This window comes from Eretmochelys imbricata, chromosome 3 (assembly GCF_965152235.1).
Source record: "Eretmochelys imbricata isolate rEreImb1 chromosome 3, rEreImb1.hap1, whole genome shotgun sequence".
NCBI lineage: Eukaryota > Metazoa > Chordata > Testudines > Cheloniidae > Eretmochelys > Eretmochelys imbricata.
The window spans coordinates 83848313-83871297 of NC_135574.1; the positions used below are offsets into that span (position 1 = coordinate 83848313).

Consider the following 22985-nt stretch of genomic DNA (forward strand, 5'->3'; position numbering starts at 1 on the left):
CTGATGAATGTGATATAAATGCCGAGTTAGATGGATTTATTTTTTTCGTTTTACTTGTTAGGTATTTATGCTTTCCCTTCCCAAACTCCAGCCCTCCTAAGAACACCACCATGAAAAATAAAACATAGGAATCATTCAACTATATTTTGCAACTTCTCCTGAAATCAAGAATAAATGTCCGAAAGCTATAGAAGGCTTTCCAGAATCCTGTTATAACAGAACATGATCATAAAAACAAATTATTCTGGTTTCACATTTGGGTCAGCTTGGAGGTTTGCTTTGGCAAAACCCATTCACCAAACTAGGTGTAACCTCTATAGTTACCTATAATTAATCAAGGATTCCCCAAGGGAAGCAAGGGCTCTAAACCACATTTCAGCATGCTCATATGTAATTGTTGAGTCTTGAGGGCTGTAATTATACTGATTTTTTTAATGAGATTCTCCCACCATTGCTTTAGCACTTATGCAGTTTCATCAGTGCAAGTAACCGTGGGAGTGCTGCACTTCAGGCTGGCTAAAATGCATGGTGATGGGGGTTGAGTGGAGTAGGTAAGGGTTGTAGTTTGCCGGGCTGGATGGTGAAGCTACAGGTGTTGGAGGCAGCTGGTGGCAATAAGAACCGGGGGGGGGAGTGGGTTGGAGGTGACATGGGGGCACAAGGGAAAGAGTTTTGGGACAAGGGCTGCAGGGGGGGGGGCAGGCATAGTAGTGCTCCGCCTGCATAGCTACAAGCTCCTGTATCGAGTCCGCTTGGAGCTCCATAATGCTTAGCAGCCGCTCTGTGCTTTGGTGCTGGTGATCTGCATTCTGCTGGCGGACCCTCCTTTCTCTCTCCCACCACTCCTGTGCTTTTTGATTTTCATTAAGGGACTGCTGCATTACTTCATGCAGCATGTCCTCTTCGCTTCTGCGTGGTCTCTTCCTAATTCTTTGGCGTCTTTCGGCCGTGATAACACGGACGGCTGAGATCTCAAGGTTGTATCTGTAAAGCCAAAATGCAACACTTAACAGAGGCAGCATTGTTCACACCAGACAAAGCAATAATTCACCCGTACTTAAAGACAAGCACAGTGTACACAATAGCAGAAACTGCCCATCCCAAAGCGAGCACACACAACCCACAGGAGCCCCAAAATGGTGAGTAAGCACAGGGGTAAGGAGGACTGATTGTTTCACAGCTGTTCTATCCTCTGGGTTTCTGTGCCTTGGGGAGAGCTAACAGCTGCAGGGGGCCCCCATATTTAACACTGTCCCCACATTTTCCCCATGAGTTCATTCTGGAAGATATCTCACTGCTGAGGGTGAACTGGGAAGGAAGGGAGGGTCTTCTACTACAATGTAGCTTCCACCCTGGCCCATATGCAGCTTGCTGTGTGCAGCAATGGTCCCCCTGCCTCATGGCACAGTGGCGCATGTTAGCCTGACTGGGACAAGGAACACAGCAGATCTCCCAAGGAACCTTAGGGGATTGGAACACATGACTTATGAGGAGAGGCTGAGGGAACTGGGATTGTTTAGTCTGCAGAAGAGAAGAATGAGGGGGGATTTGATAGCTGCTTTCAACTACCTGAAAGGGGGTTCCAAAGAGGATGGATCTAGACTGTTCTCAGTGGTAGCAGATGACAGAACAAGGAGTAATGGTCTCAAGTTGCAGTGGGGGAGGTTTAGGTTGGATATTAGGAAAAACGTTTTCACTAGGAGGGTGGTGAAACACTGGAATGCGTTACCTAGGGAGGTGGTGGAATCTCCTTCCTTAGAAGTTTTTAAGGTCAGGCTTGACAAAGCCCTGGCTGGGATGATTTAGTTGGGGATTGGTCCTGCTTTGAGCAGGGGGTTGGACTAGATGACCTCCTGAGGTCCCTTCCAACCCTGATATTCTGCACAAGCACATTGCCCACTTCTGCATGAGACCTTTGAAGGGATCACTGAGGCCGATTACCGTGATGTGAGAGATCACAACAATGCCCTATTCTGCATCTAGGCATGCATGCTGCCCTAACCCTCCTCGCACCAAGAGCCCACACCGTATAATTTCCTTCCCAAAATAAAAGCCACTTACTGGGCACCTCCTCTGGTGTTTGTCCTTCCCCAAGCACTGGCCGCTGTGACTGGCTACCTTCCTCCTGGCTTGAGAACAGCTCTTGGCTGCATGCATCTAGGGATGACGGGGTGTCTCCCTCCTCCTCAGCACCCTCGCTCCTGGTTTCCTCCTCCTGCCTTGTTGAACTGGGCTCTGAAGTGTCCATGATGGTCCTCGGAGTGGAGGTGGGGTCGCCCCCAAGTATTGCGTCCAACTCTTCGTAGAAACAGCAGGTCACAGGGGCAGCACTGGAGCGGCTGTTTGCCTCACGGGCTTTGTGTTAGGCATTCTGCAGCTCCTTCACTTTAACCCTGCACTGCAGTGCGTCCTGGACATGGCCCCTTTCCATCATGTCCCTTGATATCTGCCCAAAGGTATCATAATTCCTATGGCTGGAGCGCAGCTGGGACTGGACAGCTTCCTCCCCGCAAACACTGATGAGGTCCAGCACCTCACCATTGCTCCATACTGGGGATCGCCTGGCGCGTGAAGGCATAGTCACCTGGAAAGATTCGCTGAGAGCACTCCACCCCTGGCTGAGCAAACAGGAAGGGGATTTTCAAAATTCCCAGATAATTTAAAGGGTGGGTCTGATGGTTGGTTACCTGAAGGCAGGTCAGTAGAGTTCAAAGTGATGACCAGAGTGGCTAGAACAGGCATTGTGGGACATTTCTGGAGGCCGATCTGAGCGCATTAACGGTGGCACCCAGCCGGGACGCAGGAAGCGTTATGCTTCTCGTCAAGGTGGATTACCAGAAGCATTCCAGCCGTGGAGTCTGGGATTTCTACGTGCCTTGCCAGTGTGGACGCGTCGTGAGTTAGGGCGCCCAGGGCTGCTTTTTTGCACTCTAACTCGCAAGTGTAGCCATACCGTCATCAGCATAGACAGGGCCTAGGGTGGGCTTGTCTACTCAGTGAGTTAGCATGCAGCAAGCCAGGGTATGAATCTATAGCACACCAGCTTGCCATGCACTGACTTGACACAGGGACACTGCTACTATGCATTAAAAGTGCTGGTGGCAGCGTCCGCATGGCAAGTTTGTGCACAGGACGTTCATGTCCCTGCTTGCCATTCATTAATTCATCAAATGAGACAAAGGGCTTGCCTCCATGAACAGTGATGCCATATAGCAGCATATGCAACCCAAAAATCATAACAAAAAATTAACAGCCAATTCTGCTCTTGGATATGTGTCTGCAATTTGTACTGATTTTAAGGACCCCAAGGCTCTTATACCACACACATCATTAACATATTTAAGACTCTAAATAGATTAGACTGGAACAGAGGTTGCCCCTATGTTCGTTGACCTTAGTTGCAATTTTGGCAACTGTAATGATTGAGCGATTTTTGGCCATTGGAACAAGCATCTATATGGTAGATATGTAAGGACCCTATTAGGCGAGTCAGATTTTTCATTATTTTTTTTTAGGATTTAACATAAATTATTAATAAGAATAAAGATTATATTGATGGGGGCTCTCTTATCTTTCAGAATTAGCTTTATTATAGGAATTAACCCGGAGACTCGAGATACAGAGAAAAAATTGCCTAAATATCTAAGCACTCTCTTTTTAAACATGATTCATTAGATTGTGATAGTGAAATGTATTAGAGGGCAAAGACAAACCTAGCTGGTAAGGATGTAGGGTAAATTCAGTCCTGGTGAAAGCAGGCACAATTCAAGTGTCTTCACTATAATGCTACTCACTTACGCCAAGGCTGAATTTGGCCCCTAGCTTCCATATACAGCATATTAGCAACACTGTGGTAATAAGTGTTGCCTACAAGACCTCTGAAGTCTTAATTTCAATTAAAAGTCTTCAAAATACTGCTTATCTTTTGTAAAAATTCCAGTTCAAAGAGGGGCTAGATTGGTAATGGTAAACAGAGTTCAGAATAGTGTGGGTCCTCTATATAGCAGGGAAGGAAAGCTAAGAACTGATGATCTCAAGAGGTCTGATATGTTTAATGCATATTTTGCTTCAATCTCCATTAAAAGGGTAAATGGTGACTAAAGACTAATATAATTAATATTAACAACAATGGGCAAGGAACAGAAGACAAAATAGGGAAAGAATAGGTTAAAGAATATTTAGAGAAGATAGGTTTATTCAAGTTGGCAGGGCCTGATGAAATTCAACCAAGGGTACTTAAGGAACTAGCTGAAGCAATCTTGGAATTTTAGCAATTATCTGATAACTCAGAGGACAGGTGAGATTCCAGAGGACTGGAGAAGGGCAAACAAAGTACCTCTCTTTAAAAAGGGGAACAGAGGAGCCAGGGCATTGTAGACCAGTCCGACTAATTTTGATATCTGGAAAGATACTGGAATCGTCTAAATTTACTTGATCCTGTCTCAACACAGGGGGCAGGACTAGATGACCTCTTGAGGTGCCATCCAGTTCTACATTTTTATAATTCTATGATATAGAGGACCCCCCACCCCCAATACAGTTGAATTCTCCTTGGCAGATTTAGCAGAAATGCCAAAAACTGAATGGATGCGCAAGGAGGCCTATTCTATTCAACCCTAGAAGTGGTTTCCTCAGACTAGGATCCAGGCACATTGGCAGGCCAATCTGGGGAAGTTTGCACTTGCTACTGCAACTGCTGTAAATATAGGACTTGGCTTTCAAATGCTTCCCAATGCTATATATACCTTCTGCAAGCATTACAAATACTGTATATTTAAAATAAAGTTTCCACAGAGAAAAGGACAGACCATTGCCCTCCTCTTTTGGACTAGTCCTACCTTAGTTTTCTTCCCAAATCAAACAAAATACCTGTTTATTTTATGTTTCTGCACCAACCAAATGGTATCCTGAACAGAACTTGGAGAAGGTATAGAACACCTTTATCTTTATCTACTGCATAGAAGATAGCTTTCGCTTGACAAATCAGAGCTAAATCGAGGTAATTCAAGCACAATTCACTTTGGGGGAAAAAAAAAAGGCACCTTTTTTTTCTCCTGTAAATATTCATGCCATGCAAATTCTAGCAGAGGAAGCACTGCAGGCTCTGCAATCTTGGTTGGAAAATTCAGCCTCAGAGCCTAGATTTTCAAAATAAAAGAAATATTTACTTACAGGCAGTTTACCTGAAAAATTCTCATTATATTTTGTATTCTCTTAACTAAACAGATTAGGATCCAGGCACTATGTTTTAGTTTATTTCATGGCAGTTTTTTCACACGTGTAACATAGCTCCCGACAGTTACATAAAAGACTACACAAACTGTTTTAAATTAGTATTTTAAACTTAAGAGGTTTTTTAGCATTTGCAAAAGCGGCTGCTTTCCAAACATTAACTAGTTATACTCACACTACCCCAATTAGGGAGGGAGGATAAGCAGATGGGGAAACTGTCACAGAGACATTATGTGTCTGAGCATCATCAGTTGCTCTCGACTTCATAGGGAGTTGCAAATGCTAAGCATCTTGCAAGATCATTCCCAAAGCCATAAGTGAATCAGGAGCACAGTGAGGATTAGAACTTGGGAGATCCTGAATTCTAGTTCTTGTTGCCTCTATCATTTTATGAACAGTACAGTAGAAGTTAGATATGGAACATTCCCATTAGGCCATTTAGGCTCATCTCCTGGAGTGCAGAATTTTTTCCACAAGTATATCTTCTAGACCTTTATTCAGGCTGGTTTGCAATGTCTCAATAATAATTTGTATTTCTATACTATCTTCCATCTAAGAATCTCAAAATGTATTACAAACATGAACAAATTAAAGGTCTAGATCCTGCAGTGCTTTACACAGATCATGGCCCTACAGCCAGGGTAGCTGGGCACTGGGGAATCATCCCAGTGTAGGAGGGTTCTACTCAGCCCCCACTCTCTGTTCCCGCATTAGCGTTTGTGGCCAGGGAAAAATGAACATGGACAGGGTGTACCTTTCCGCCACAGCTGTATCTGCAGCTGGTATATTTAGGCTGCTCTAAATAAAGATGAGGGACAAGCTCAGCAGCCAGCCAGTTTAGGATTAGAGTAACAAAAGGTCACATTTGCACATCTCATCCTAAACTGCACTGCGTGCTGCTTGGATATGACCAAGGACCTGGATCTAAATCTCCCAACACCCCAGCAAGGTAGGTATTTTTACTCTCATTTTACAGTAGGGGAAATTGAAGCACAAGAAAAGGTTAACTGACTTGCCTAGGGTTGCAGAGCAAGTCAGATGGTGTTTCATTATATTTTAAATCCTGTGTGGCATCACAATATGCAATAAATACTTTAGAACAAACAATTGAAGGATCCCAAGTACCACATGCTTGACAACAAAAAACTGTATGACCAATAAGTAGTTCCCTTCACATTGGTATCATTATAAATGCATACATGAGATTAATTTATAAACTCTAAAAGAGAACCAAATGTGGAATTTTAAATCTTAATTTCATAAAAATATCTAGGACCACAGACAGTCTTCTAATTTGCTTTGTATTTGATTTTAACAATAATGCCGGCCACGATTTTTGCAATCTCCTGTCCCTAGAGCCCCTAGGAAGCAGAAACAGAAAGGAAGAATTTCAGACTGTGCTTTCTTCTGCTACAACAATGGCCTGGGAGGAGTTACCTCTGCTGTACACTTCGCCACGTGGAACACAGGCTCTTTGAGAAACCCGACCACCGTCAACTGCTGCAATTGCAGGGGACCCATGGCACCCTCACCCGACCGCACACACAGTCTCCTGGTTTTTCCTCCTTTGGTTGCTGCTGCTCTGCCGGCTGTCCAGCCTCACTCCAGGTCAGCTGGAGGAGGGAGTGTAAACAGAATTCTGCTCACCATAGCAACTCCAATCACAGGGCTAGTGCTCCGCAGCTTCAAGTTGTACTACAAGCCTTACAGATAGAAACTCCGCCTGCACATACATATACATATCCTAGTGCTGTGCAGGGAGGAGGGATTGTTTATGAGTGCACCACTTTCACTGGGCATTTTATTAACACAGTGCTAGATCTTTAACTGCATCCTACATTGGTCTCCTTGGGTGGAGTTTACAAATGTGCCAAAGTGACTGAGGTGCACAACACATAGCTAGGATAGTCCATCAGCAAATGAAATAAAAAAAAATAGTACCACGATGGACACACACACACACACAAAAATGAAAAGGTAAATAAAGACAAATCAATAGAAATAGAATGTTTACTTTTTCTTCCCATGAGAGAGAGAGACCTCCCACTAAAACCTCTACCCATAATTAAAACAGACCCACTTATGGAGGTTAGGTGACTATATGGGTATGTGCACCCACCTTTTACTATTTGGACAGTTAAATTCAAATCATCTTTTAGAAGTCAAACAAGAAAATTCACCTGTCTTAAGTATTTATATCGCTTCTATTATCATGGTATCTAAGTGCTTCTATGAGGTGTGTTCATTTCACAATGGCCTGGAAAGGGTTAATGTGGCCTATCAAATTTCTTAGCCCCTTTGAACCACACCTGAGGGGAGTCAGGCTTGAGAGGCAAACACTGACTGAGGATTGAGCCCAGTGGCAGGAGCAGGCAGGGCTGGCATAAGACCAGCAAGCAAGCATAGAAGGAGGCTACAGAATGGAAGTATGCAGTCACTCTCTGGACTTAAGAGCAGGAAAAGGTGGAAAGCCAGGAAGGAAGCAGTCCTGGGAAGAAGGGTTTATGCAGAGGGGTGGTGGAGAAAGAAGCTTGATAGAGGTGGACTAGGAGGCAACCTAGGGAAAAAGCAATAGGGTAGAGCAAACCTTGGCTGTTGACTGAATGGTCCCTAGGCTGGAATGCACAGTGGGCAGGCCTGAGTTCCCTTACCAGTCATTCAGGAAGTGGCATACCCTTGAATTGGGGGACTACTGAAAACTATAGCTGGACAGACAGTCCAGTAAGACTTTGATAGGAGTGTTGGAAGGATTCATTAGCTAATATTTATACTAGATTTTGAAACTGTAAAGTTCTGTTTGAGACCTTGTCTGCACTACATATGATTTGCCAGTACAGCAATATCAGCAGTGCCTCCTAGTGTAGATGCTGCATATGCCAACAGAATGCATAGTACATAGCTATGTGGTATAATAAAACCTCAGGCTGGCCAGATTGATAATTATAAACTGTACCTCCTGACAGAAGATTCAAAGTTAGAAAGAAGGAAGAGAATTCACAAATTGTAAGAGGACTGCCAAATAGTGAGTCCTCAATTTTCTCAGATCACTGTCAGGGACTAGGCACAGTGATTAAGCTGGTATCATGTGCTGATATTCTCCTAATTGCAATAATCAGGCTCATATGTCCATGCCGATAATGTTAGTTTCAAAGGCTGCCACAAGGTCTAGTTCACAGATTCAAATAAGGCCGGAATGGACCACTATGATCCTCTAGGAGTCTGACCTCCTGATAGCATAGGCTGTTTGAACTTCGCTCAATTAATTCCAGTTGGAACTACAACATATCTTTCAGAAAAACATCCAATCTTGATTTAAAGACTTCCAGTGATGGAGAATCTGCCACAATCCTTGCTAAATTTTCCAACGGTAAATTATCCCCATTATTAAAAACTTGTGCCTCATTTCTGGTCTGAATTTGTCTAGCTCGGGTGGACAAACCATGGCCCATGTCTGGCCCACGTCTGGCCCACCAAGAGCTTTTAATCCAGCCGTTGAGCTCCATTCCCCTGCTCTGGCTGGGGAGTGGGGTTGGTGGCTTGCCCTGCTTCAGTGCGCCTGGAAGGCCCTGTGCTGGCGGAACGGGACAAGCCCCCAACCCAACTCCATGGCCGGAGCAGGGCAATGGAGCTCAAGGGCCAGATTAAAAGTTTATTTGAATAGCTCTTCTTCAGAGTTAAACTGATTAACAACATTGTTTAATTATGTTTTACTTTGTGGCAATAACCAAAATATAATCAAACTATTTTAGCTTCAGTCAAATGGAGAAACACTGATGATTTGACAAAGCTAATTACAAATCATAAAGAAATCAGCAATAAATGTGAAAAAACAACCAAACTTTTACATAGTGCAGTACACTGAAAAGTTTTAGCTAACATAAAATGTGTGTTCAGACAGGAGCAAAATTGTGTGGTAAAATCAATAAACAGCTCAGTAATGTAATTTTTTAACAGTGCATTGTTCAACAGAATTATTTTAATAGTGTTGATTTTGAAACAGACTTGTGTTGTCCCTGTTTGAACATGAATAATTTTGTGAGCATTCATGGCCCGCCATACAATTTCCATACCCAGATGTGGCCCTCAGGCCAACAAGTTTGCCCACCCCAGTCTAGCTTCACCTTCCAGCCATTAGATCTTGTTATATCTTCATCTGTTAGACTGAAGATCCCTCTCATCAAATTTCTGTTCCCCATACTTGTATATTGTGAACAAAATACCCCTTAAACTTCTTCGTTAAGCTAAACAGATTGACATGCATCTTTTACTATAATGCATGTTCGCCAATCCTTTCGTCATTCTCATGGCTCTTCTCCAAACTCTTCTTGAATTGTGGGCATCAATGCTGGGGGGAATTCTGCACCAAAAAACCTAAAAATTCTGTATGCAAGATTTTCAAATTCTGCAAAATTTTGCATATTTTGTCAAAACAACACCTCACACCAGTTGCAATTATTTTTTGTCATTTATTTCAAAATACCCGTCAGCAAGTATGTCTAATAATAGAGACAACAAAGATTCAGAAAATGTTTTTTGACAAATAGATTCCTTACTAGGCATATTAATACAGAACTCTGAGTAATAATTCATTTAAACTTCAATACAGAACCATATTTCTCTCACCCCTCAGAAGCAGTGCAAAGGTTTTGTAGAGTCAGGGGTAATGGAGGAGCTGAGGGAGAGAAAAGTAATTGCTGGTAAGGAGTCTGGGTGTGAACTTGGAAGGTGGTTGGGTGGGAGTGGGAAAAGTATGGAACAGGTTTGTTTGGTTTTTTTTGGGGGGGGAGGAGGGGAAGAGAAACAGGACTATTAGGGAGCTTCCCTCACGCAGTCCCTGGCTGACCCCTACCCTCTCCCATTCAGTCAGGCGCATCTGCCCCATCCCCATGTATCCCTGCACCCCGATTGTCCTTGTACCCCTGTCCACGTGTCCCTCCACCCTCACTCCCTCCATCCACGTGTCCTTCCACTCCCACCGCCCTGTTCCTGTGTCCCTGCAGCCCATGTGTCTCTCTGCCCCTACTCAGCCACTGCCGATCCCTTGTAGCTCCGCACCACCTCTGCCCATGTGACCCTGCATCTTCACTTCCATTCAGCTCCTGCCCCGGTCTGTCCTCCCCCAGTAGCCCTTATGAGCCTGTCTGACCCCTCAGCAGCCCCACGCTGTCTGTTTCCCCATAGCCCCTGTCTCCTGACCTGGCCCAACAAGTGTTGTGAAGAAGGCAGGCTCCTTCTCTTCCCTAGCTGGCTGGGAGCAGCTGCTGTGTTTAGTGCCACAGTGCCCACAGTGGGCAAAAGGCAGAACTGCAGAAGTTATTTTTTGCTGGGAGCTGGTGCTCTGTTCTAGCACCACAGCACCCTCTGGTGGGCAAAAGACAGAACTGCAGCAACATTCCGGCAGAAGCTTTTTTCTGTGCAAAAAGTTAAAAAAAATGCTTGGCTCATTAATTATGCCCACACGCAGTGGCACCAAATTCCCCCAAGAGTAACTAGAGCTGGACACAATATTCCAGCAGCAGCTGCACCAATGCCAATACAGAGGTAAAATAACTCAACATTCCCTTCTTTGTACATCCAAAGATTGTATTATCCCTCCTGGCCCCAGCCTCGCATTCAGTTAATTATCCACCATGGCCCCCAAGTGCTTTTGAGAGACATTGCTTCCCAAGATAGTCCCCCATCCTGTTAGTAGGGCCCTACCTTCTTTGTTCCTAGATGTATACAATTACATTTAGCTGTATTAAAATGTATATTTGCTTGTGCCCAGTTTACCAATCCCAATCACTCCATATTAGTGATCTGTCCTCTTCATTATTTACCACTCCACCAATATCTGTCATTTGCAAACTTGCAGTAATTGTTTTTTTTCCCAGGTCATTGGTGAAAATGTTAAATAGCATAGGGCCAAGAACCAAACTCTGTAGGATCTCACTAGAAACACACCTGCACAGTGACAGTTTCCCATTTACAATTATAGTGGGGCCTATCATTCAGCAAGTTTTTAATACATTTACTATGTGCCATGTTGATTTTATCGAAACGTTGTGCAGTAGCAAGTCAAATGCCTTAAAGAAATCCAAGTAAATTACATTGACATTACCTTTAGCAAATTTGTAATCTCATACAAAAAGCTGGGTTGAGAAGATCTATGTTCCACAAAACCACATTGATTGGTGTGCAGAAGGGCATACGTTAACTTGAAATGGTTTGTTATGAGATGTTGTTATAGGATAACTTAAGAGAAATTGTATTATGAGGTATGTTGTGCGATGAATACCAAAACAAATATGCCGCTGGGTACATGGAGACACAGAGGCTTGGACACCTAGATGGAAGCTCCATCAAGACTGCTCATTTGGAACTCTGGGGTATCTGAAGTTGAAATATCCTCAGACTGGCTTCTGAGGAGATGAACAGCATGATCAGAGAGGCAGTCATGGAATTAGGAAGGGAAGCACCGTTAGGCTTTTATAAGAAAACACTTTCCTCAGTGGAATAAGAAGGAGAAGGGTGACTGAACCGAATTGTTTAATCTGGTTAAATACAAGTTTAGTAGTTTTTCAAACCCAGAAGACAGAGAGTCAGTCAGTGCGTTCTGAAGAGATGCAAGACCTTTGAAATAAAGTTAAGAAAAGCTGTCAGGATCACCTGATATTTATAGGCAAGCATCCTGAGAGGAAGATTAGAGGGCATAAAAGGCTGTATGAGCAACTCAGACACTGGTGTTGAATAAGGTGTACCACGCCAAGAAAGGGCAGGTAGTGATAATTGGTATTGATTATATTATCTTTGTTATTAAGTTCCATATCACCATTCCATTATTTTGCCAAGGGTCAATGTTGGGTTGACAGGACTATAATTACCTGCATCATCTCCCATTTACCCTTTTTAAATATTGGCACAGCTTTAGTTTTCTTCTAGGCCTCTAGAACTTCCCCAATGTTCCAAGTTTTGTTGAAAATCAGTATCAATGTCCATGTTGATCATGAAGTTTATTGCCTTGACTGAAGACCCTGGCAGCTGTGGAGAGGGATGCCTGAGTGGAAGATTATGGCCATTTTTCTCAGAAGTGGACCTACACCAAAAGTTGCACACTGAAGGTGTGATGTTAAACCAATGTGGTTAAAGTGGGTGGATATTTATATTGGATTTAAACCTAGATTACAGCAATTTAGTTTTGCACCTCTAAATTGTTACTTTTTATAAGTAAGCAAAAAGTTAATTTTTGGTTCCTGTCTTCAATTAGTTTTTCACTGCACGATGTTTAGTTTTAGTGTGACAACATGGCTTCCCATTACGTGGTGGAACTAAGTTTTGTCTTCACGAGGAAAAAAAAAGCATCTTTAACATGTTAAACTTACTAAATCCTACTATATACAAGGTAGCTGTAGTTTTAACATGTTGAGGTTAGTAGGGTATGTCTAGGTTTTATCTTGCCCAGCTAACTGCCTTGTGTATACTAGGATTAACACATTTAAAAATATACCTTTTTTTCCTCTATAGGATGACTACACAGCCAAGATCCCTTCAGAGCGTGGTATGTTGAATTTAAGTGGCAAGACTGCTTTGTTTCTGAGATATACTGGAAGTTTTGTGGCAGCTTCAGGTAAATTCTAAAACAGAAGTAAAACAAAATGAGTCAAATATGAAAAACAATCCATATTCACCTAGACCAGTGGTTCCCAAACTTTTTTTTCCCCGCGGACCACTTGAAAATTGCTGAAGATCTCAGCGGACCACTTAATGATCTTTCCAAATGTTGTTTGTACTATTAACTATTGTAAAGTACTTTAGATAAAAGCACTATATAAAAAACCCTTAATAAAAATATTTTTTTGTTCTACACACAAAAGCACACAACTCATTTTAATATCAGTAGTCTTACCTTTTTAATGCTATGGATGTTCCCTCTCGCCCCCACCATAGCAGCCACAGAGCTGGGGCTGGGAAGGAGGGCCATCTCTCCCCGGCAGCCGCAGCCTTGGAGCTGGGGAAAAATCACCTCTTTCTCTGGCTGCCACAGCCTTGCACACTCCCGACCCCCTCTTCTCACCCCAATTCCCCCCGCCACCTACCTTCTATTCCCCCCCAAGGCCAATACCTCACTTTACATGTGTGTCTTCTCCAGGGTCCAAGCACCTAATTAGTGGAGCCACGCCTGTGTGGCTGCATTAATTAGGTGGGTGGCCCTTCATTCTCTCATGTGCAGCTACCCAGGTGCGCACCTTAGAGGGAACTATCCGCGGACCACCTGAATGGAGCTTGCAGACCACTGGTGGTCTGTGGACCACAGTTTGAGAACATCTGACCTAGACCTATACATTTTCAATGTGTCACAGAGTAATACATAACTGTGCTATAGAGGCTGAAGCCAACTGGACCTTTAAAAAAATATATTTTTTCCCCCCAATACAACAAATATACCAAAATATCAGATTCATACTACTACACAAAAGTAAATGAAGATGGTTAGGATAAAAGAAGGGGGAAGATATCTATCTTCAGGGTCTGTGTTAATCATAGATCTCTAAAAATTCAGCCCAAATTGCTTTGAATTTTTTGGCATTTCCTTTCTGCCGCATCCCAATTATTTGTTAGCTGTGAGGTTAGCCATGTAACAGCCACAGATCAATATTTGGTGGAGTCGACTTTTCCATTTCTGCAGGATTCACTTTTATTGACCAAAGCTGCACATTGGAACCATGGTGTCTTGTTACCAGGTAACATCCTGGTAACCGGCATATATCCAAGAATGAAACTTAAGGAGGGACCCAATTTAGCATTGAATAGCATATTAAAAACTAAATTTACACACATTTGCTTTTGTTTAGATTACACAAGTCTCCATTTTGAATGTTCACGAACCGGTGCATCTTTCTAAAAACTTAATTTAACAAATCTGCCTTCAGCCAAGCGAGGCTAAAGCTCGGTGGGTATGGCTGATGCTCCGGCCTAACCTTGTTTATGCTTAAGTGTTGTAATACAGTTAATATAGTATATAAAATCGCACAGTGCTTCAACTCTGCACAGTCTAACTTTTTCAATTCACTATTATTTTAGAAACAGATCCAGTTTTTTTTAAAAAAAAATCTCTACCTTTTACTGGAGGTTTCTAAGATGTTGACAGTCTTCCTGTAATTTCAAAGTAGATAACTGCATTACAGGAAGTAAAAAACAGTTACTCACCATGTTGTAACTGTTGTTCTTCAAGATGTGTAGTTCATGTCCATTCCAATCAAGTGACCCGCACACTTCTTGTCTGAAGTGCCTTGGCAGGAGTCACCAAAAGGACAAGTGCTGCATTTGTAAGGGGTTTCAGCCAAGGACCCTTAAGGATCATGAGCAGAGACTCTGAATTTTCCTCAAGGAAGCAGCCCTCCATCCGTAGTCTGACCCCGAGTTGGCAGAGCCCATTCCGAGCGCCTCCTCCTCTGTGTGCAGCGCACCAGCACTGATAGCGTGCGAGCTGGCACCAAGAAAGGAGGCTAAGGACTCCTGGCACTGACACAGCGCTAAACATAAGACTTCTGGCAGGTGCCAATTTTTGTCTTCAGTGCCCCAGAAGAAAGAGAGGCAGGAGAGGGGGTGCTCTTCCCCTCCTAAGCCTAAGAAGCCAGCAGCAGGGAGACCTCAGCCCATTCAGTCTACTTTGGGCCCGGTGCCTCCCAGGGGCTTGTCAACGCTGCCCCGCAAGGGGTCCAGTCAAGTCCAGCCCAGCCCACTACCCTTCTCCAGACCGTCGTGGCCAGGACATGCAACTCCCCTCCACTCCAGAGACTTTTGAGGCAGTGCTGGACCTTATTCGCCTGATGGCACCGCATTCTCCAAGGAGGGATGAGGCACCGGTGATAACCTGACCACCTATCCCATCTAGGGGCAAGCCAGCGATGCCATCACCATCACCCCTCTCCCCATCTCTGCTGAGCCACTCCCAGGTGCCAGCCGCCCACATGGGGGGATCGCACGAATACCCAGAGGCCAGGCACCACTCATTGGCACCACCTAGTACCGCTCCTCCGTGGTCTTTCTTTTTGGAGACCTCGGAGCCTGAGGCGGAGTCCTATCGTTCAGATAGGTCCAGCAGCAGCAGGTCTAGATCTTGGTGACACCTCCAGCCTCTTCCGGCATGATGGCCAACTCAATGGCAACCACCAGCTCAGTGGCCCTTTTGGACTCGCTGGGCCTATCATCAAGCCTAGGGTCAGAGCCAGGCATTGAGATCCAGGTCGGCATCAGTAACATCAGCATCCTTCGCCACCTAGCAGTAGCTGGCACCAGAGACGCCACCAATATCTCCGCCTGCCGCTTAGGCCTCAGTGCTGGCAACCACCTCAGCACCAGCGATACGGCAGCCCAAACAACAAACATGACCCTCTTGGTGCCAAGGGCAGTGACCAAGATAGATAGATAGATAGATAAAATTATCTCACACACACACGATGTAATTATAGTTACTGATATACTGTTTTTCCCCCCTTTTAAATTAAAAGAATAAAGAACACAGAGAAAGGGTAACAAATTAACCAAACAAGCGTAACCATTATCTGTGCATTACCAAAGTATGACAATTTCTAGTCTTATAAACAAGACTTTTATTATTGTTTTTACAAATACTTGCTCCCTCTATGTTACAAGCAATAGACAGAATCTCATTTTATATAGCACTTTTCAGACTCACATAATTTTACAAATTATATACTGTACAATCCATTTCAGCACTTCGCCAAATAGCAATGTTAAATGGGGATGACACAGGAAAAAAAATTCAGCTCAATACATTCCAACGATCCATTTTGAGAATAGAGAATGGCATACCTGGCATTCTTTGTCTTGCAAGCCTATAAATAGTAACGTATAGGTCTGAATTGTTTACTGGCATAAACATCTACATATGCAAAAAAAATTTCCCTTGGCAACCTGCTTCTTTGTGGATACTGATGAAATTGTGCTGTACAGTACTTATTTTTAAAAGAATGAAAAGTAGAGAGAAGGTAGATCAGATGTTTATAATGCAAGAACAAGAGAACAGTCAATAAAATTGACAGGCAACACATTTCAACTGAAATACTTTTCAGTCAACAAAATTAGCCTGTGGAACTCACTTTCATAGGATATCCCTGAAGTCAAGGACTTGGTGGGATTCAAGAATAAACTGATCATTTAGATAGGTAACGAGAACATCCAGAATTACAAAAGAAAGAATATGTAAACAAGAATACCAGAGTTTTAAAAGCAAACCTCTACATAATGGAGGTTAGGATGTAACTTTCATTCATGAGATGTTATTCCATTCTTGTACCCAATCCTGTTAGAAACAGGATGCTGTATTAGAGGGCCTTCTCTTCTGATCTGGTAATTTCTGTGTTCCTAAATGGAACTATACACACCCCCCCAAGCATAGTATATTCTTGAAACCTTTTTGTTTTGACCATGATATTAAAGAGATTCTCCTGTGCTACTGCTGCACGGACTGTAGTGGCAAATTAGTAGAAAATACACACTGAACAATAGCTCAAACGCAACCTTAAAATAGTAGGAGAATTGCTGCCAGTGAAAGCACCATTTTATATTTAATTTTCACCTGGAGAGTCTTCCAAGATGAAGAATTTTTTTTAAAAGCTTGAAATTTGAAGGACAATCTCTACCAGTACAAGTATTACTATTTACATAGCATCCAAGTGTGCTAGATATTTTACAAATGGAGTAATAGCAACAGGCACCTTCTACTGCCAGCTGTGTTTGAACTGTATAGGACTGATTCTTGGTGAAAGGCTTGAACCTGAAGTTGCATGTAAGGACATTTTAAAAATATATAAAATCTGACAGTGTCCCTTTAAAGAGGCAAAGTTGTGAAAAGGACGACAAAACAAAAGCTTAAGTTACAGTGGTTTTAGCACAGATCAGAATCTCAAAATGGAATTATAATCTTCTATGCACTAGTGTGGTAACTATGTATATTGCATTTACCTTAATTATGGGAATACTGACCTATACTGACAACATCCCAAAACCAAAATCTCATCTTAACATGGCGAGTCTCCCTCACTTCTTACCAAGACTGAACTCTATGTAAGGTAGTTAAGTCATATAAAAACAAGTATTAGTTTGACAGCAGAAATATTTGGAGCAATTTGATTTTTCTCATTAGCCAGGTACAACCTGGAAGTCATTCTGAACTGAGAACTGAAGCTGAACGGACTTTTTCCAGGTCCAAGAGTTAAATGCATTAGGCATTATTTTCAAAAAGATTCAGGCACACACACAGTAAGTTGTATTCATTTCTTTCCAGGGTAAAAATTACTATTAAAAAGTTAGTGGTAAAGAGAAAGGTAGAATTAAAGGAAATGAGAAAAACATGGATTCCCATTCTCTGGAACAGGCAGGAAAAAAGAAGGATTCTGACAGCAATTTTTTTAAAGCAACGAAGAATGCAAAATTAGTGAGAATCACTGTCCTGCTATCCACAGATGGTGGTCTTTACATAGCCTGCTTAGTTTTTAGTTGTACAAATTATTGAAGTGTATGCAATAAAAAATGAAACCCTCTTCTTATGCAGGCAATATCTAGTAACCACTACCATAAGATTGTACTATCACGAGTGACTTTTTAGCCACCAATTGAAAGATTAAAAACTCAATATATATGCTCTTTCTTGAACTTGAATAACCAGGGTTTTTTCATTATACAGTCTTCTAGAACTGAATCTTAGAAAGCTGTGACCAGTTTGCTCTGCAAAACATTTAGGTAATTACATAAATAATAAGCATGTCTCAATCCTGAAAAAATCAGAAATGTAGCTTATAAAAGTTGCTAATGCTTCTCTATAGCAGCCACCATACAACTGTAAAGTGAAAACTTGAGACAACATTTTATATATGCTACAATATTTAAGACTCATTCAAATTTTATTTTGCAATGGTATAACAAGCAGAACTATTTTACTATGTAAAGACTTAAATGTTAAATAATATTTTCCCCAGACAAAACAGATAGTTTAATTTTATTTTTTCTTTATGTTCTTGCAACATCAAAATCTTTAGCTTCTGGATTATAGTTACAATATATTCTATTTATCTTTTGTTAATGGTTTTCTATGTTACATATATAGACAGTACTTCTCCATTTTGGGAGGGAATTTAGGTAATGAATCAGGTTAATCAACACAATAGCTATTTAACCTCCAACTGTAAAACGAAGTCATTTTTAGATTTAAAATTGGTTTCCCCTCTCCCCCATTGTCTCCTCTCCTCACATCAACCTACTTAAAAGTTGGTACAGATCCCTGGAGAAACTGATATACTTTTTAACCATATTACAGTAACGCATTCTCAGTAGCTAGCTGAATGCTTTGTATCTGCAAGATAGCTAATGCCCAGAAATGAAAATTCATACCAATGGCTTTCTGTCTAGCCAACGGTGCATACAGCCAGTTACATAGGAAACTTCCTTTGAAAAAAATCCAATGTAAATAATAAGGACAGAAGTTGGGTTTTGTCATGTTTAAAACTAGAAATACAAGATACCTATTTAAATCACATAACATTTTTAACCTCAGCCTCAACCTTCAAACTGCTGTAGCTGGCCATATGACATTTTATCAGGATTTTTACATACCAGTGCAATAAGTAACCCATCATTAGTAACTGAACCCCAAGCTGTAGAGCCAAGCTCTTCCCCAGCTTTTCTTTCTGGGATGTATTTTCAATGCTATTTCAGCACTTTTCCACTAGAAGTCAGGCATTAGTAATGTAAACTGCACACATCTAATCTAGTCAACAAAAAGTTCCACTACTTTTAAAATCTATTAAGAGATGCGCCATTTTGTAGCTCGTGTTCTGGAGTGATTTTATTCATTATTTCAGTCACAACAAAGAACAAATATTACCTTATATTAAAAGTAATGTGACATTCTGCTTTCGAAATATAAAAATAATGATTTTAAAATATAAACTGGCTCCTAAACTAAGACAGTCTTGTCAGGGGAAAAAACCCAACCACACACTTTGCACATCTATAGCGCCTTACATCAGAAGATCTTCAAAGTGCTTTGCAGAGGTGGTTAAGCATTATCCCCATTTTGTAGATGAGGAAACTAAGGCACTGAGAGGTTAATGACTTGCCCAAGGTCACACAAGTCAGTAGCAGCGCCAAGAATAGCATTCTAGCTTTCCAGTAGTCCATCTAGCCACTACATCTCACTGCCTCTACATTAAGTGCACTGATTTAAACATTCGTTTGGAGAGCAGGAATTGTACAACGCAGTAAAAAGAAACAGTGAACCAGAGCCAGTCTATGAGTGCATCAAATTTCAATCAAAAGCATGAGCAATTTGGTATTCAGTGAATTAAAATGCACTTAAGGGAATGGTCACTTAAATGGTCACACTGAAAATTATACATTTACCTAGAAAGAGAAAGCTCATTAACTAGAAGACATGTGGTGTCAATGTTGTGAAAAAAAAATATGGGTTACCTTGACATTTATAGTTCAGATAGTTATTTTAACCCTCTACACAGAAGTTATGCTTGTTGATCAGCAGACATCTAGAGTAATAAAACCCTAAAAATAAATGGATTAAAATAAAGGAAACAAAGCCATCTATCAAGATCACCAAAAAATATAACTTCAAATAGATAATCTGCTGCAGCAAATGAAATGTGATATGCGTAGGTCATTGCCTGAATGAAAAACAAATTTCAGCCCAGTTCCCTGAAGGCAAACGAGCATTTAAAAGGAAGCAATGCTAACTTGTATTTCAAAAAGCCTGACCTTGAATCTGATGCTCATGAGATGGGTGGTTTATGGACAAAGATTCCGGATGTGATTCAGAAATGTGTACATTTTGGTTCTGTTCTTCACTAATTTGATGGGGCTGGACTGCATCTTGGTTAGTATGAGACTGACGACTAGGTTCCTGGGTCAGCTGCATGTGCTGAGCTCCTGTTGCTAGATGAAGTTCTTCAGTTTGCCCCTGATGGGCATGAAGATGTGCTAGTGTTTCCTTTGAAAGAGTGATGACATGCATTTGCTCAGATTGTGTAGTCTCTATTTGGTTCTCCATCATATTGATACTTTGGATTTGTTCTTCTTGTTCCTGCTGAGCTGCAAGAAGCAAGTTCTGCAGCTGTTGTGGTGGTTGAGTGAGTAGCGTAAGATTAGCAGCCTGGCCTGCTGTCATATTTTGGGAGTTCTCAGCAGTAACAATACTAATACTTTGATTATGACTAGGTATAAAGTTTATATTATGTACTGAATCTGTGACAAGCAACTGAATCTCTTGTCCTCCAGACGTGGACAGTTGATATTGCTGCAGCTGAAGAATGTTTCTGACCTCCTCTGAGCTATTGCTGTTGCTAGGAGCAGTGCTTGATTCTTGCAATTGTTTTTCTTTGCTGTGAATTTTCAAATGAGACTTCAAATTGTCCAAGCGGGCAAACTGCAAATTACACTCTGGGCAGGAGAAAGGCTTTTTGCCTGTGTGTAAGATACAGTGTCTCCTCTTTGCACTGGAATCCGAGAAACATTTTCCACATATACCACAAGAATATGGCTTTTCCCCTCTGTAAGAGAATATTTTACTTAATCAGAAATACTAATTCTGAGACTACTACTTTCTGCAAGGTATTACCTCACAAATGACTCATAATAAATATAATACCACCATCACCACTAATAAGTAATAAATAATAATAATAATAATAATAATAATCTCTGCTATACTGTAGTAGTGCTTACAGGCAGTCATGTAAGAAAAATATTCAATGCTACATTTTCTGGATTCTACTTTTAAGAATTGCACAATAGTGTGACAAAGTTTTCCCTAATTTGTTCACATTCAAGAGTTAACAGGACTGCCTTCATACAAAAATACTGAGGTTTACGAAGCCCTGGTTTGACAAAAGGATGGAGAGCACAAAAACTGGAGTGATAAGAGAATTCATCTATTTTACATCTTTACTAGCATCTATCATTAAGGATTAATTTGAAGTTGAATTTATCTCGTCACTTCAACTGTTTTTAATGCTGACTGAAAATATCTAAAACCTAATTTCCGGACACACGTGGCCTACGATGAAAAGAACAGGCTTTGCTGTAATCTGATGGGTTTTTTATTGTGCGCCTCATAATAGCCTTTCAATGGTCTCAATTTTTATGAGGTTCCTTTATGCGATACCTTACGTCCATATGACTGCAAGCCATGTGACATTGTTAGTGCTGTGTACTTTTATCTTAAAAAAAAAAAAAAATCAGGTAGCATCAATGCTGGAATTTAACATGTAAGCAGGGTTTGACGGTTCCTTTAAAAAAAAAAAAAACTAAACACACAGAGGAAAGCCAATCTTAAGATATTTCTGCAAAAATCAGTCTAAAATCTAAGACAGTTTATCAAGTCTATCGACAATAAGCTTTCCCCCAGCTCTCTGCCTAATTTTCCCCACAATTTATTGCATTTTCTTCCTTTAAAATGTGAAGCAGAATTCAAATTAAACATTGTATAATTTAACACACATTTGAAAATACTGTAAAGAACATGAAATATTTACACTTCCATATTGGAAATAAATTGGTCAGACTGCACACAGTAAATCCTAAAAATGTCACTTTTGAGGTTTTAATGCCAAAACAAGCACTAATATCTGAACACCATAAGATTACAACAAGGCATTATAATCTATATCAAACACTTAAGGCCAAATGTAATAGTTTGCATTTTATATAAACAGGTATTATGTTCAGAAACTCTGCTATAGACTTACTACAGGGGTTAATTTAAGGAACTGTCTCAACAGAAGCCATACAGGAAAATGGTCAAGTAACAGTTATGATTGTAGTAACTTGCTTCTGCTCTCATAGAGAAGCCTATAGTAGAAATTTTTTGGTATCACTATTTGTTTAGTGCTGACAGTATGCTCAATGATATAAAATATACAAAAATAAAGACAGTCTCTGCCCCATATTAGATGGAATCTCTCCAAGTTTTCCAAAGGAATTTGACAAGCTTTATAGCAAAAGGTTTCTGAACCTTCGTAACATTTACCCATGCAGTAATCAAATACAAAATTAGAAATTGTGCATCTATCATTTGAATAGTGATGCATGTTTACTATTAAAATTAATCCGATACATTGTGTTTTTAAAGTGAAAAAACATAAAAGCAGATTGATGTCATGATACATAGCATATATTTCAGGTGGAAGGGCTGATACCTCAAATTAACAAGGGATCTGTGATAACCAAGAATACATGACTTTTAAAACATAGCTGTACAGTAACTCCTCGCTGAACATTGTAGTTAGGTTCCTGAAAAGTGCTACTTTAAGTGAATCCGATTTCCCCATAAGAACTAATGTAAATGGGGGGGGGGGGGGATTAGGTTCCAGGGAAAAAATTTTCAGCAGACAAGAGACATTATATACATATACAGTATTAGTTTTAAATAATTATAAACAACCAACTTAATACTGTATTCACCAATGAGGATTGTGAAGCTTGGTTGAGGCAGGGGTATACCAGGGTTTGGGCATAGGGGCTTGCCCCAACCCCACTCCAGCCACCCGGCACTCTTGCTGGGGAGCGGGGTCGGGGCATAGGGGCTTGCCCCATTTCACCTGCTTGTCCACTCCCTGGCAGGAGCACCGCGTGGGCCAAACAACCTTATAATGGAACAGTGCGTGACTTTAAACAAACATGTTCTGTAATAGATCAGCAACCTAGTAACAAAACAGTGTTAACTGGGACAACTTCAAGTGAGG

The 22985-nt window shown here is 41.3% G+C and overlaps 1 protein-coding gene across 9 annotated transcripts in view; it reads right to left on the reverse strand.

Moving 5' to 3' along the window:
- LOC144262738 (zinc finger and BTB domain-containing protein 24-like) overlaps positions 1 to 22985 on the reverse strand; it is a 51518-nt gene that overhangs the window by 16380 nt on the left and 12153 nt on the right. For 7 of the 9 annotated variants that reach the window (XM_077812918.1, XM_077812921.1, XM_077812914.1 and 4 more), the window contains one exon: positions 20002 to 20792. In XM_077812918.1, coding sequence (XP_077669044.1) covers positions 20002 to 20792 — 791 coding nt within the window. Of the gene's footprint in view, positions 1 to 5042; positions 5139 to 6669; positions 6754 to 20001; positions 20793 to 22985 lie in introns of those variants that run through there. The other 2 variants (XM_077812926.1, XM_077812920.1) reach the window with 2 other exon arrangements.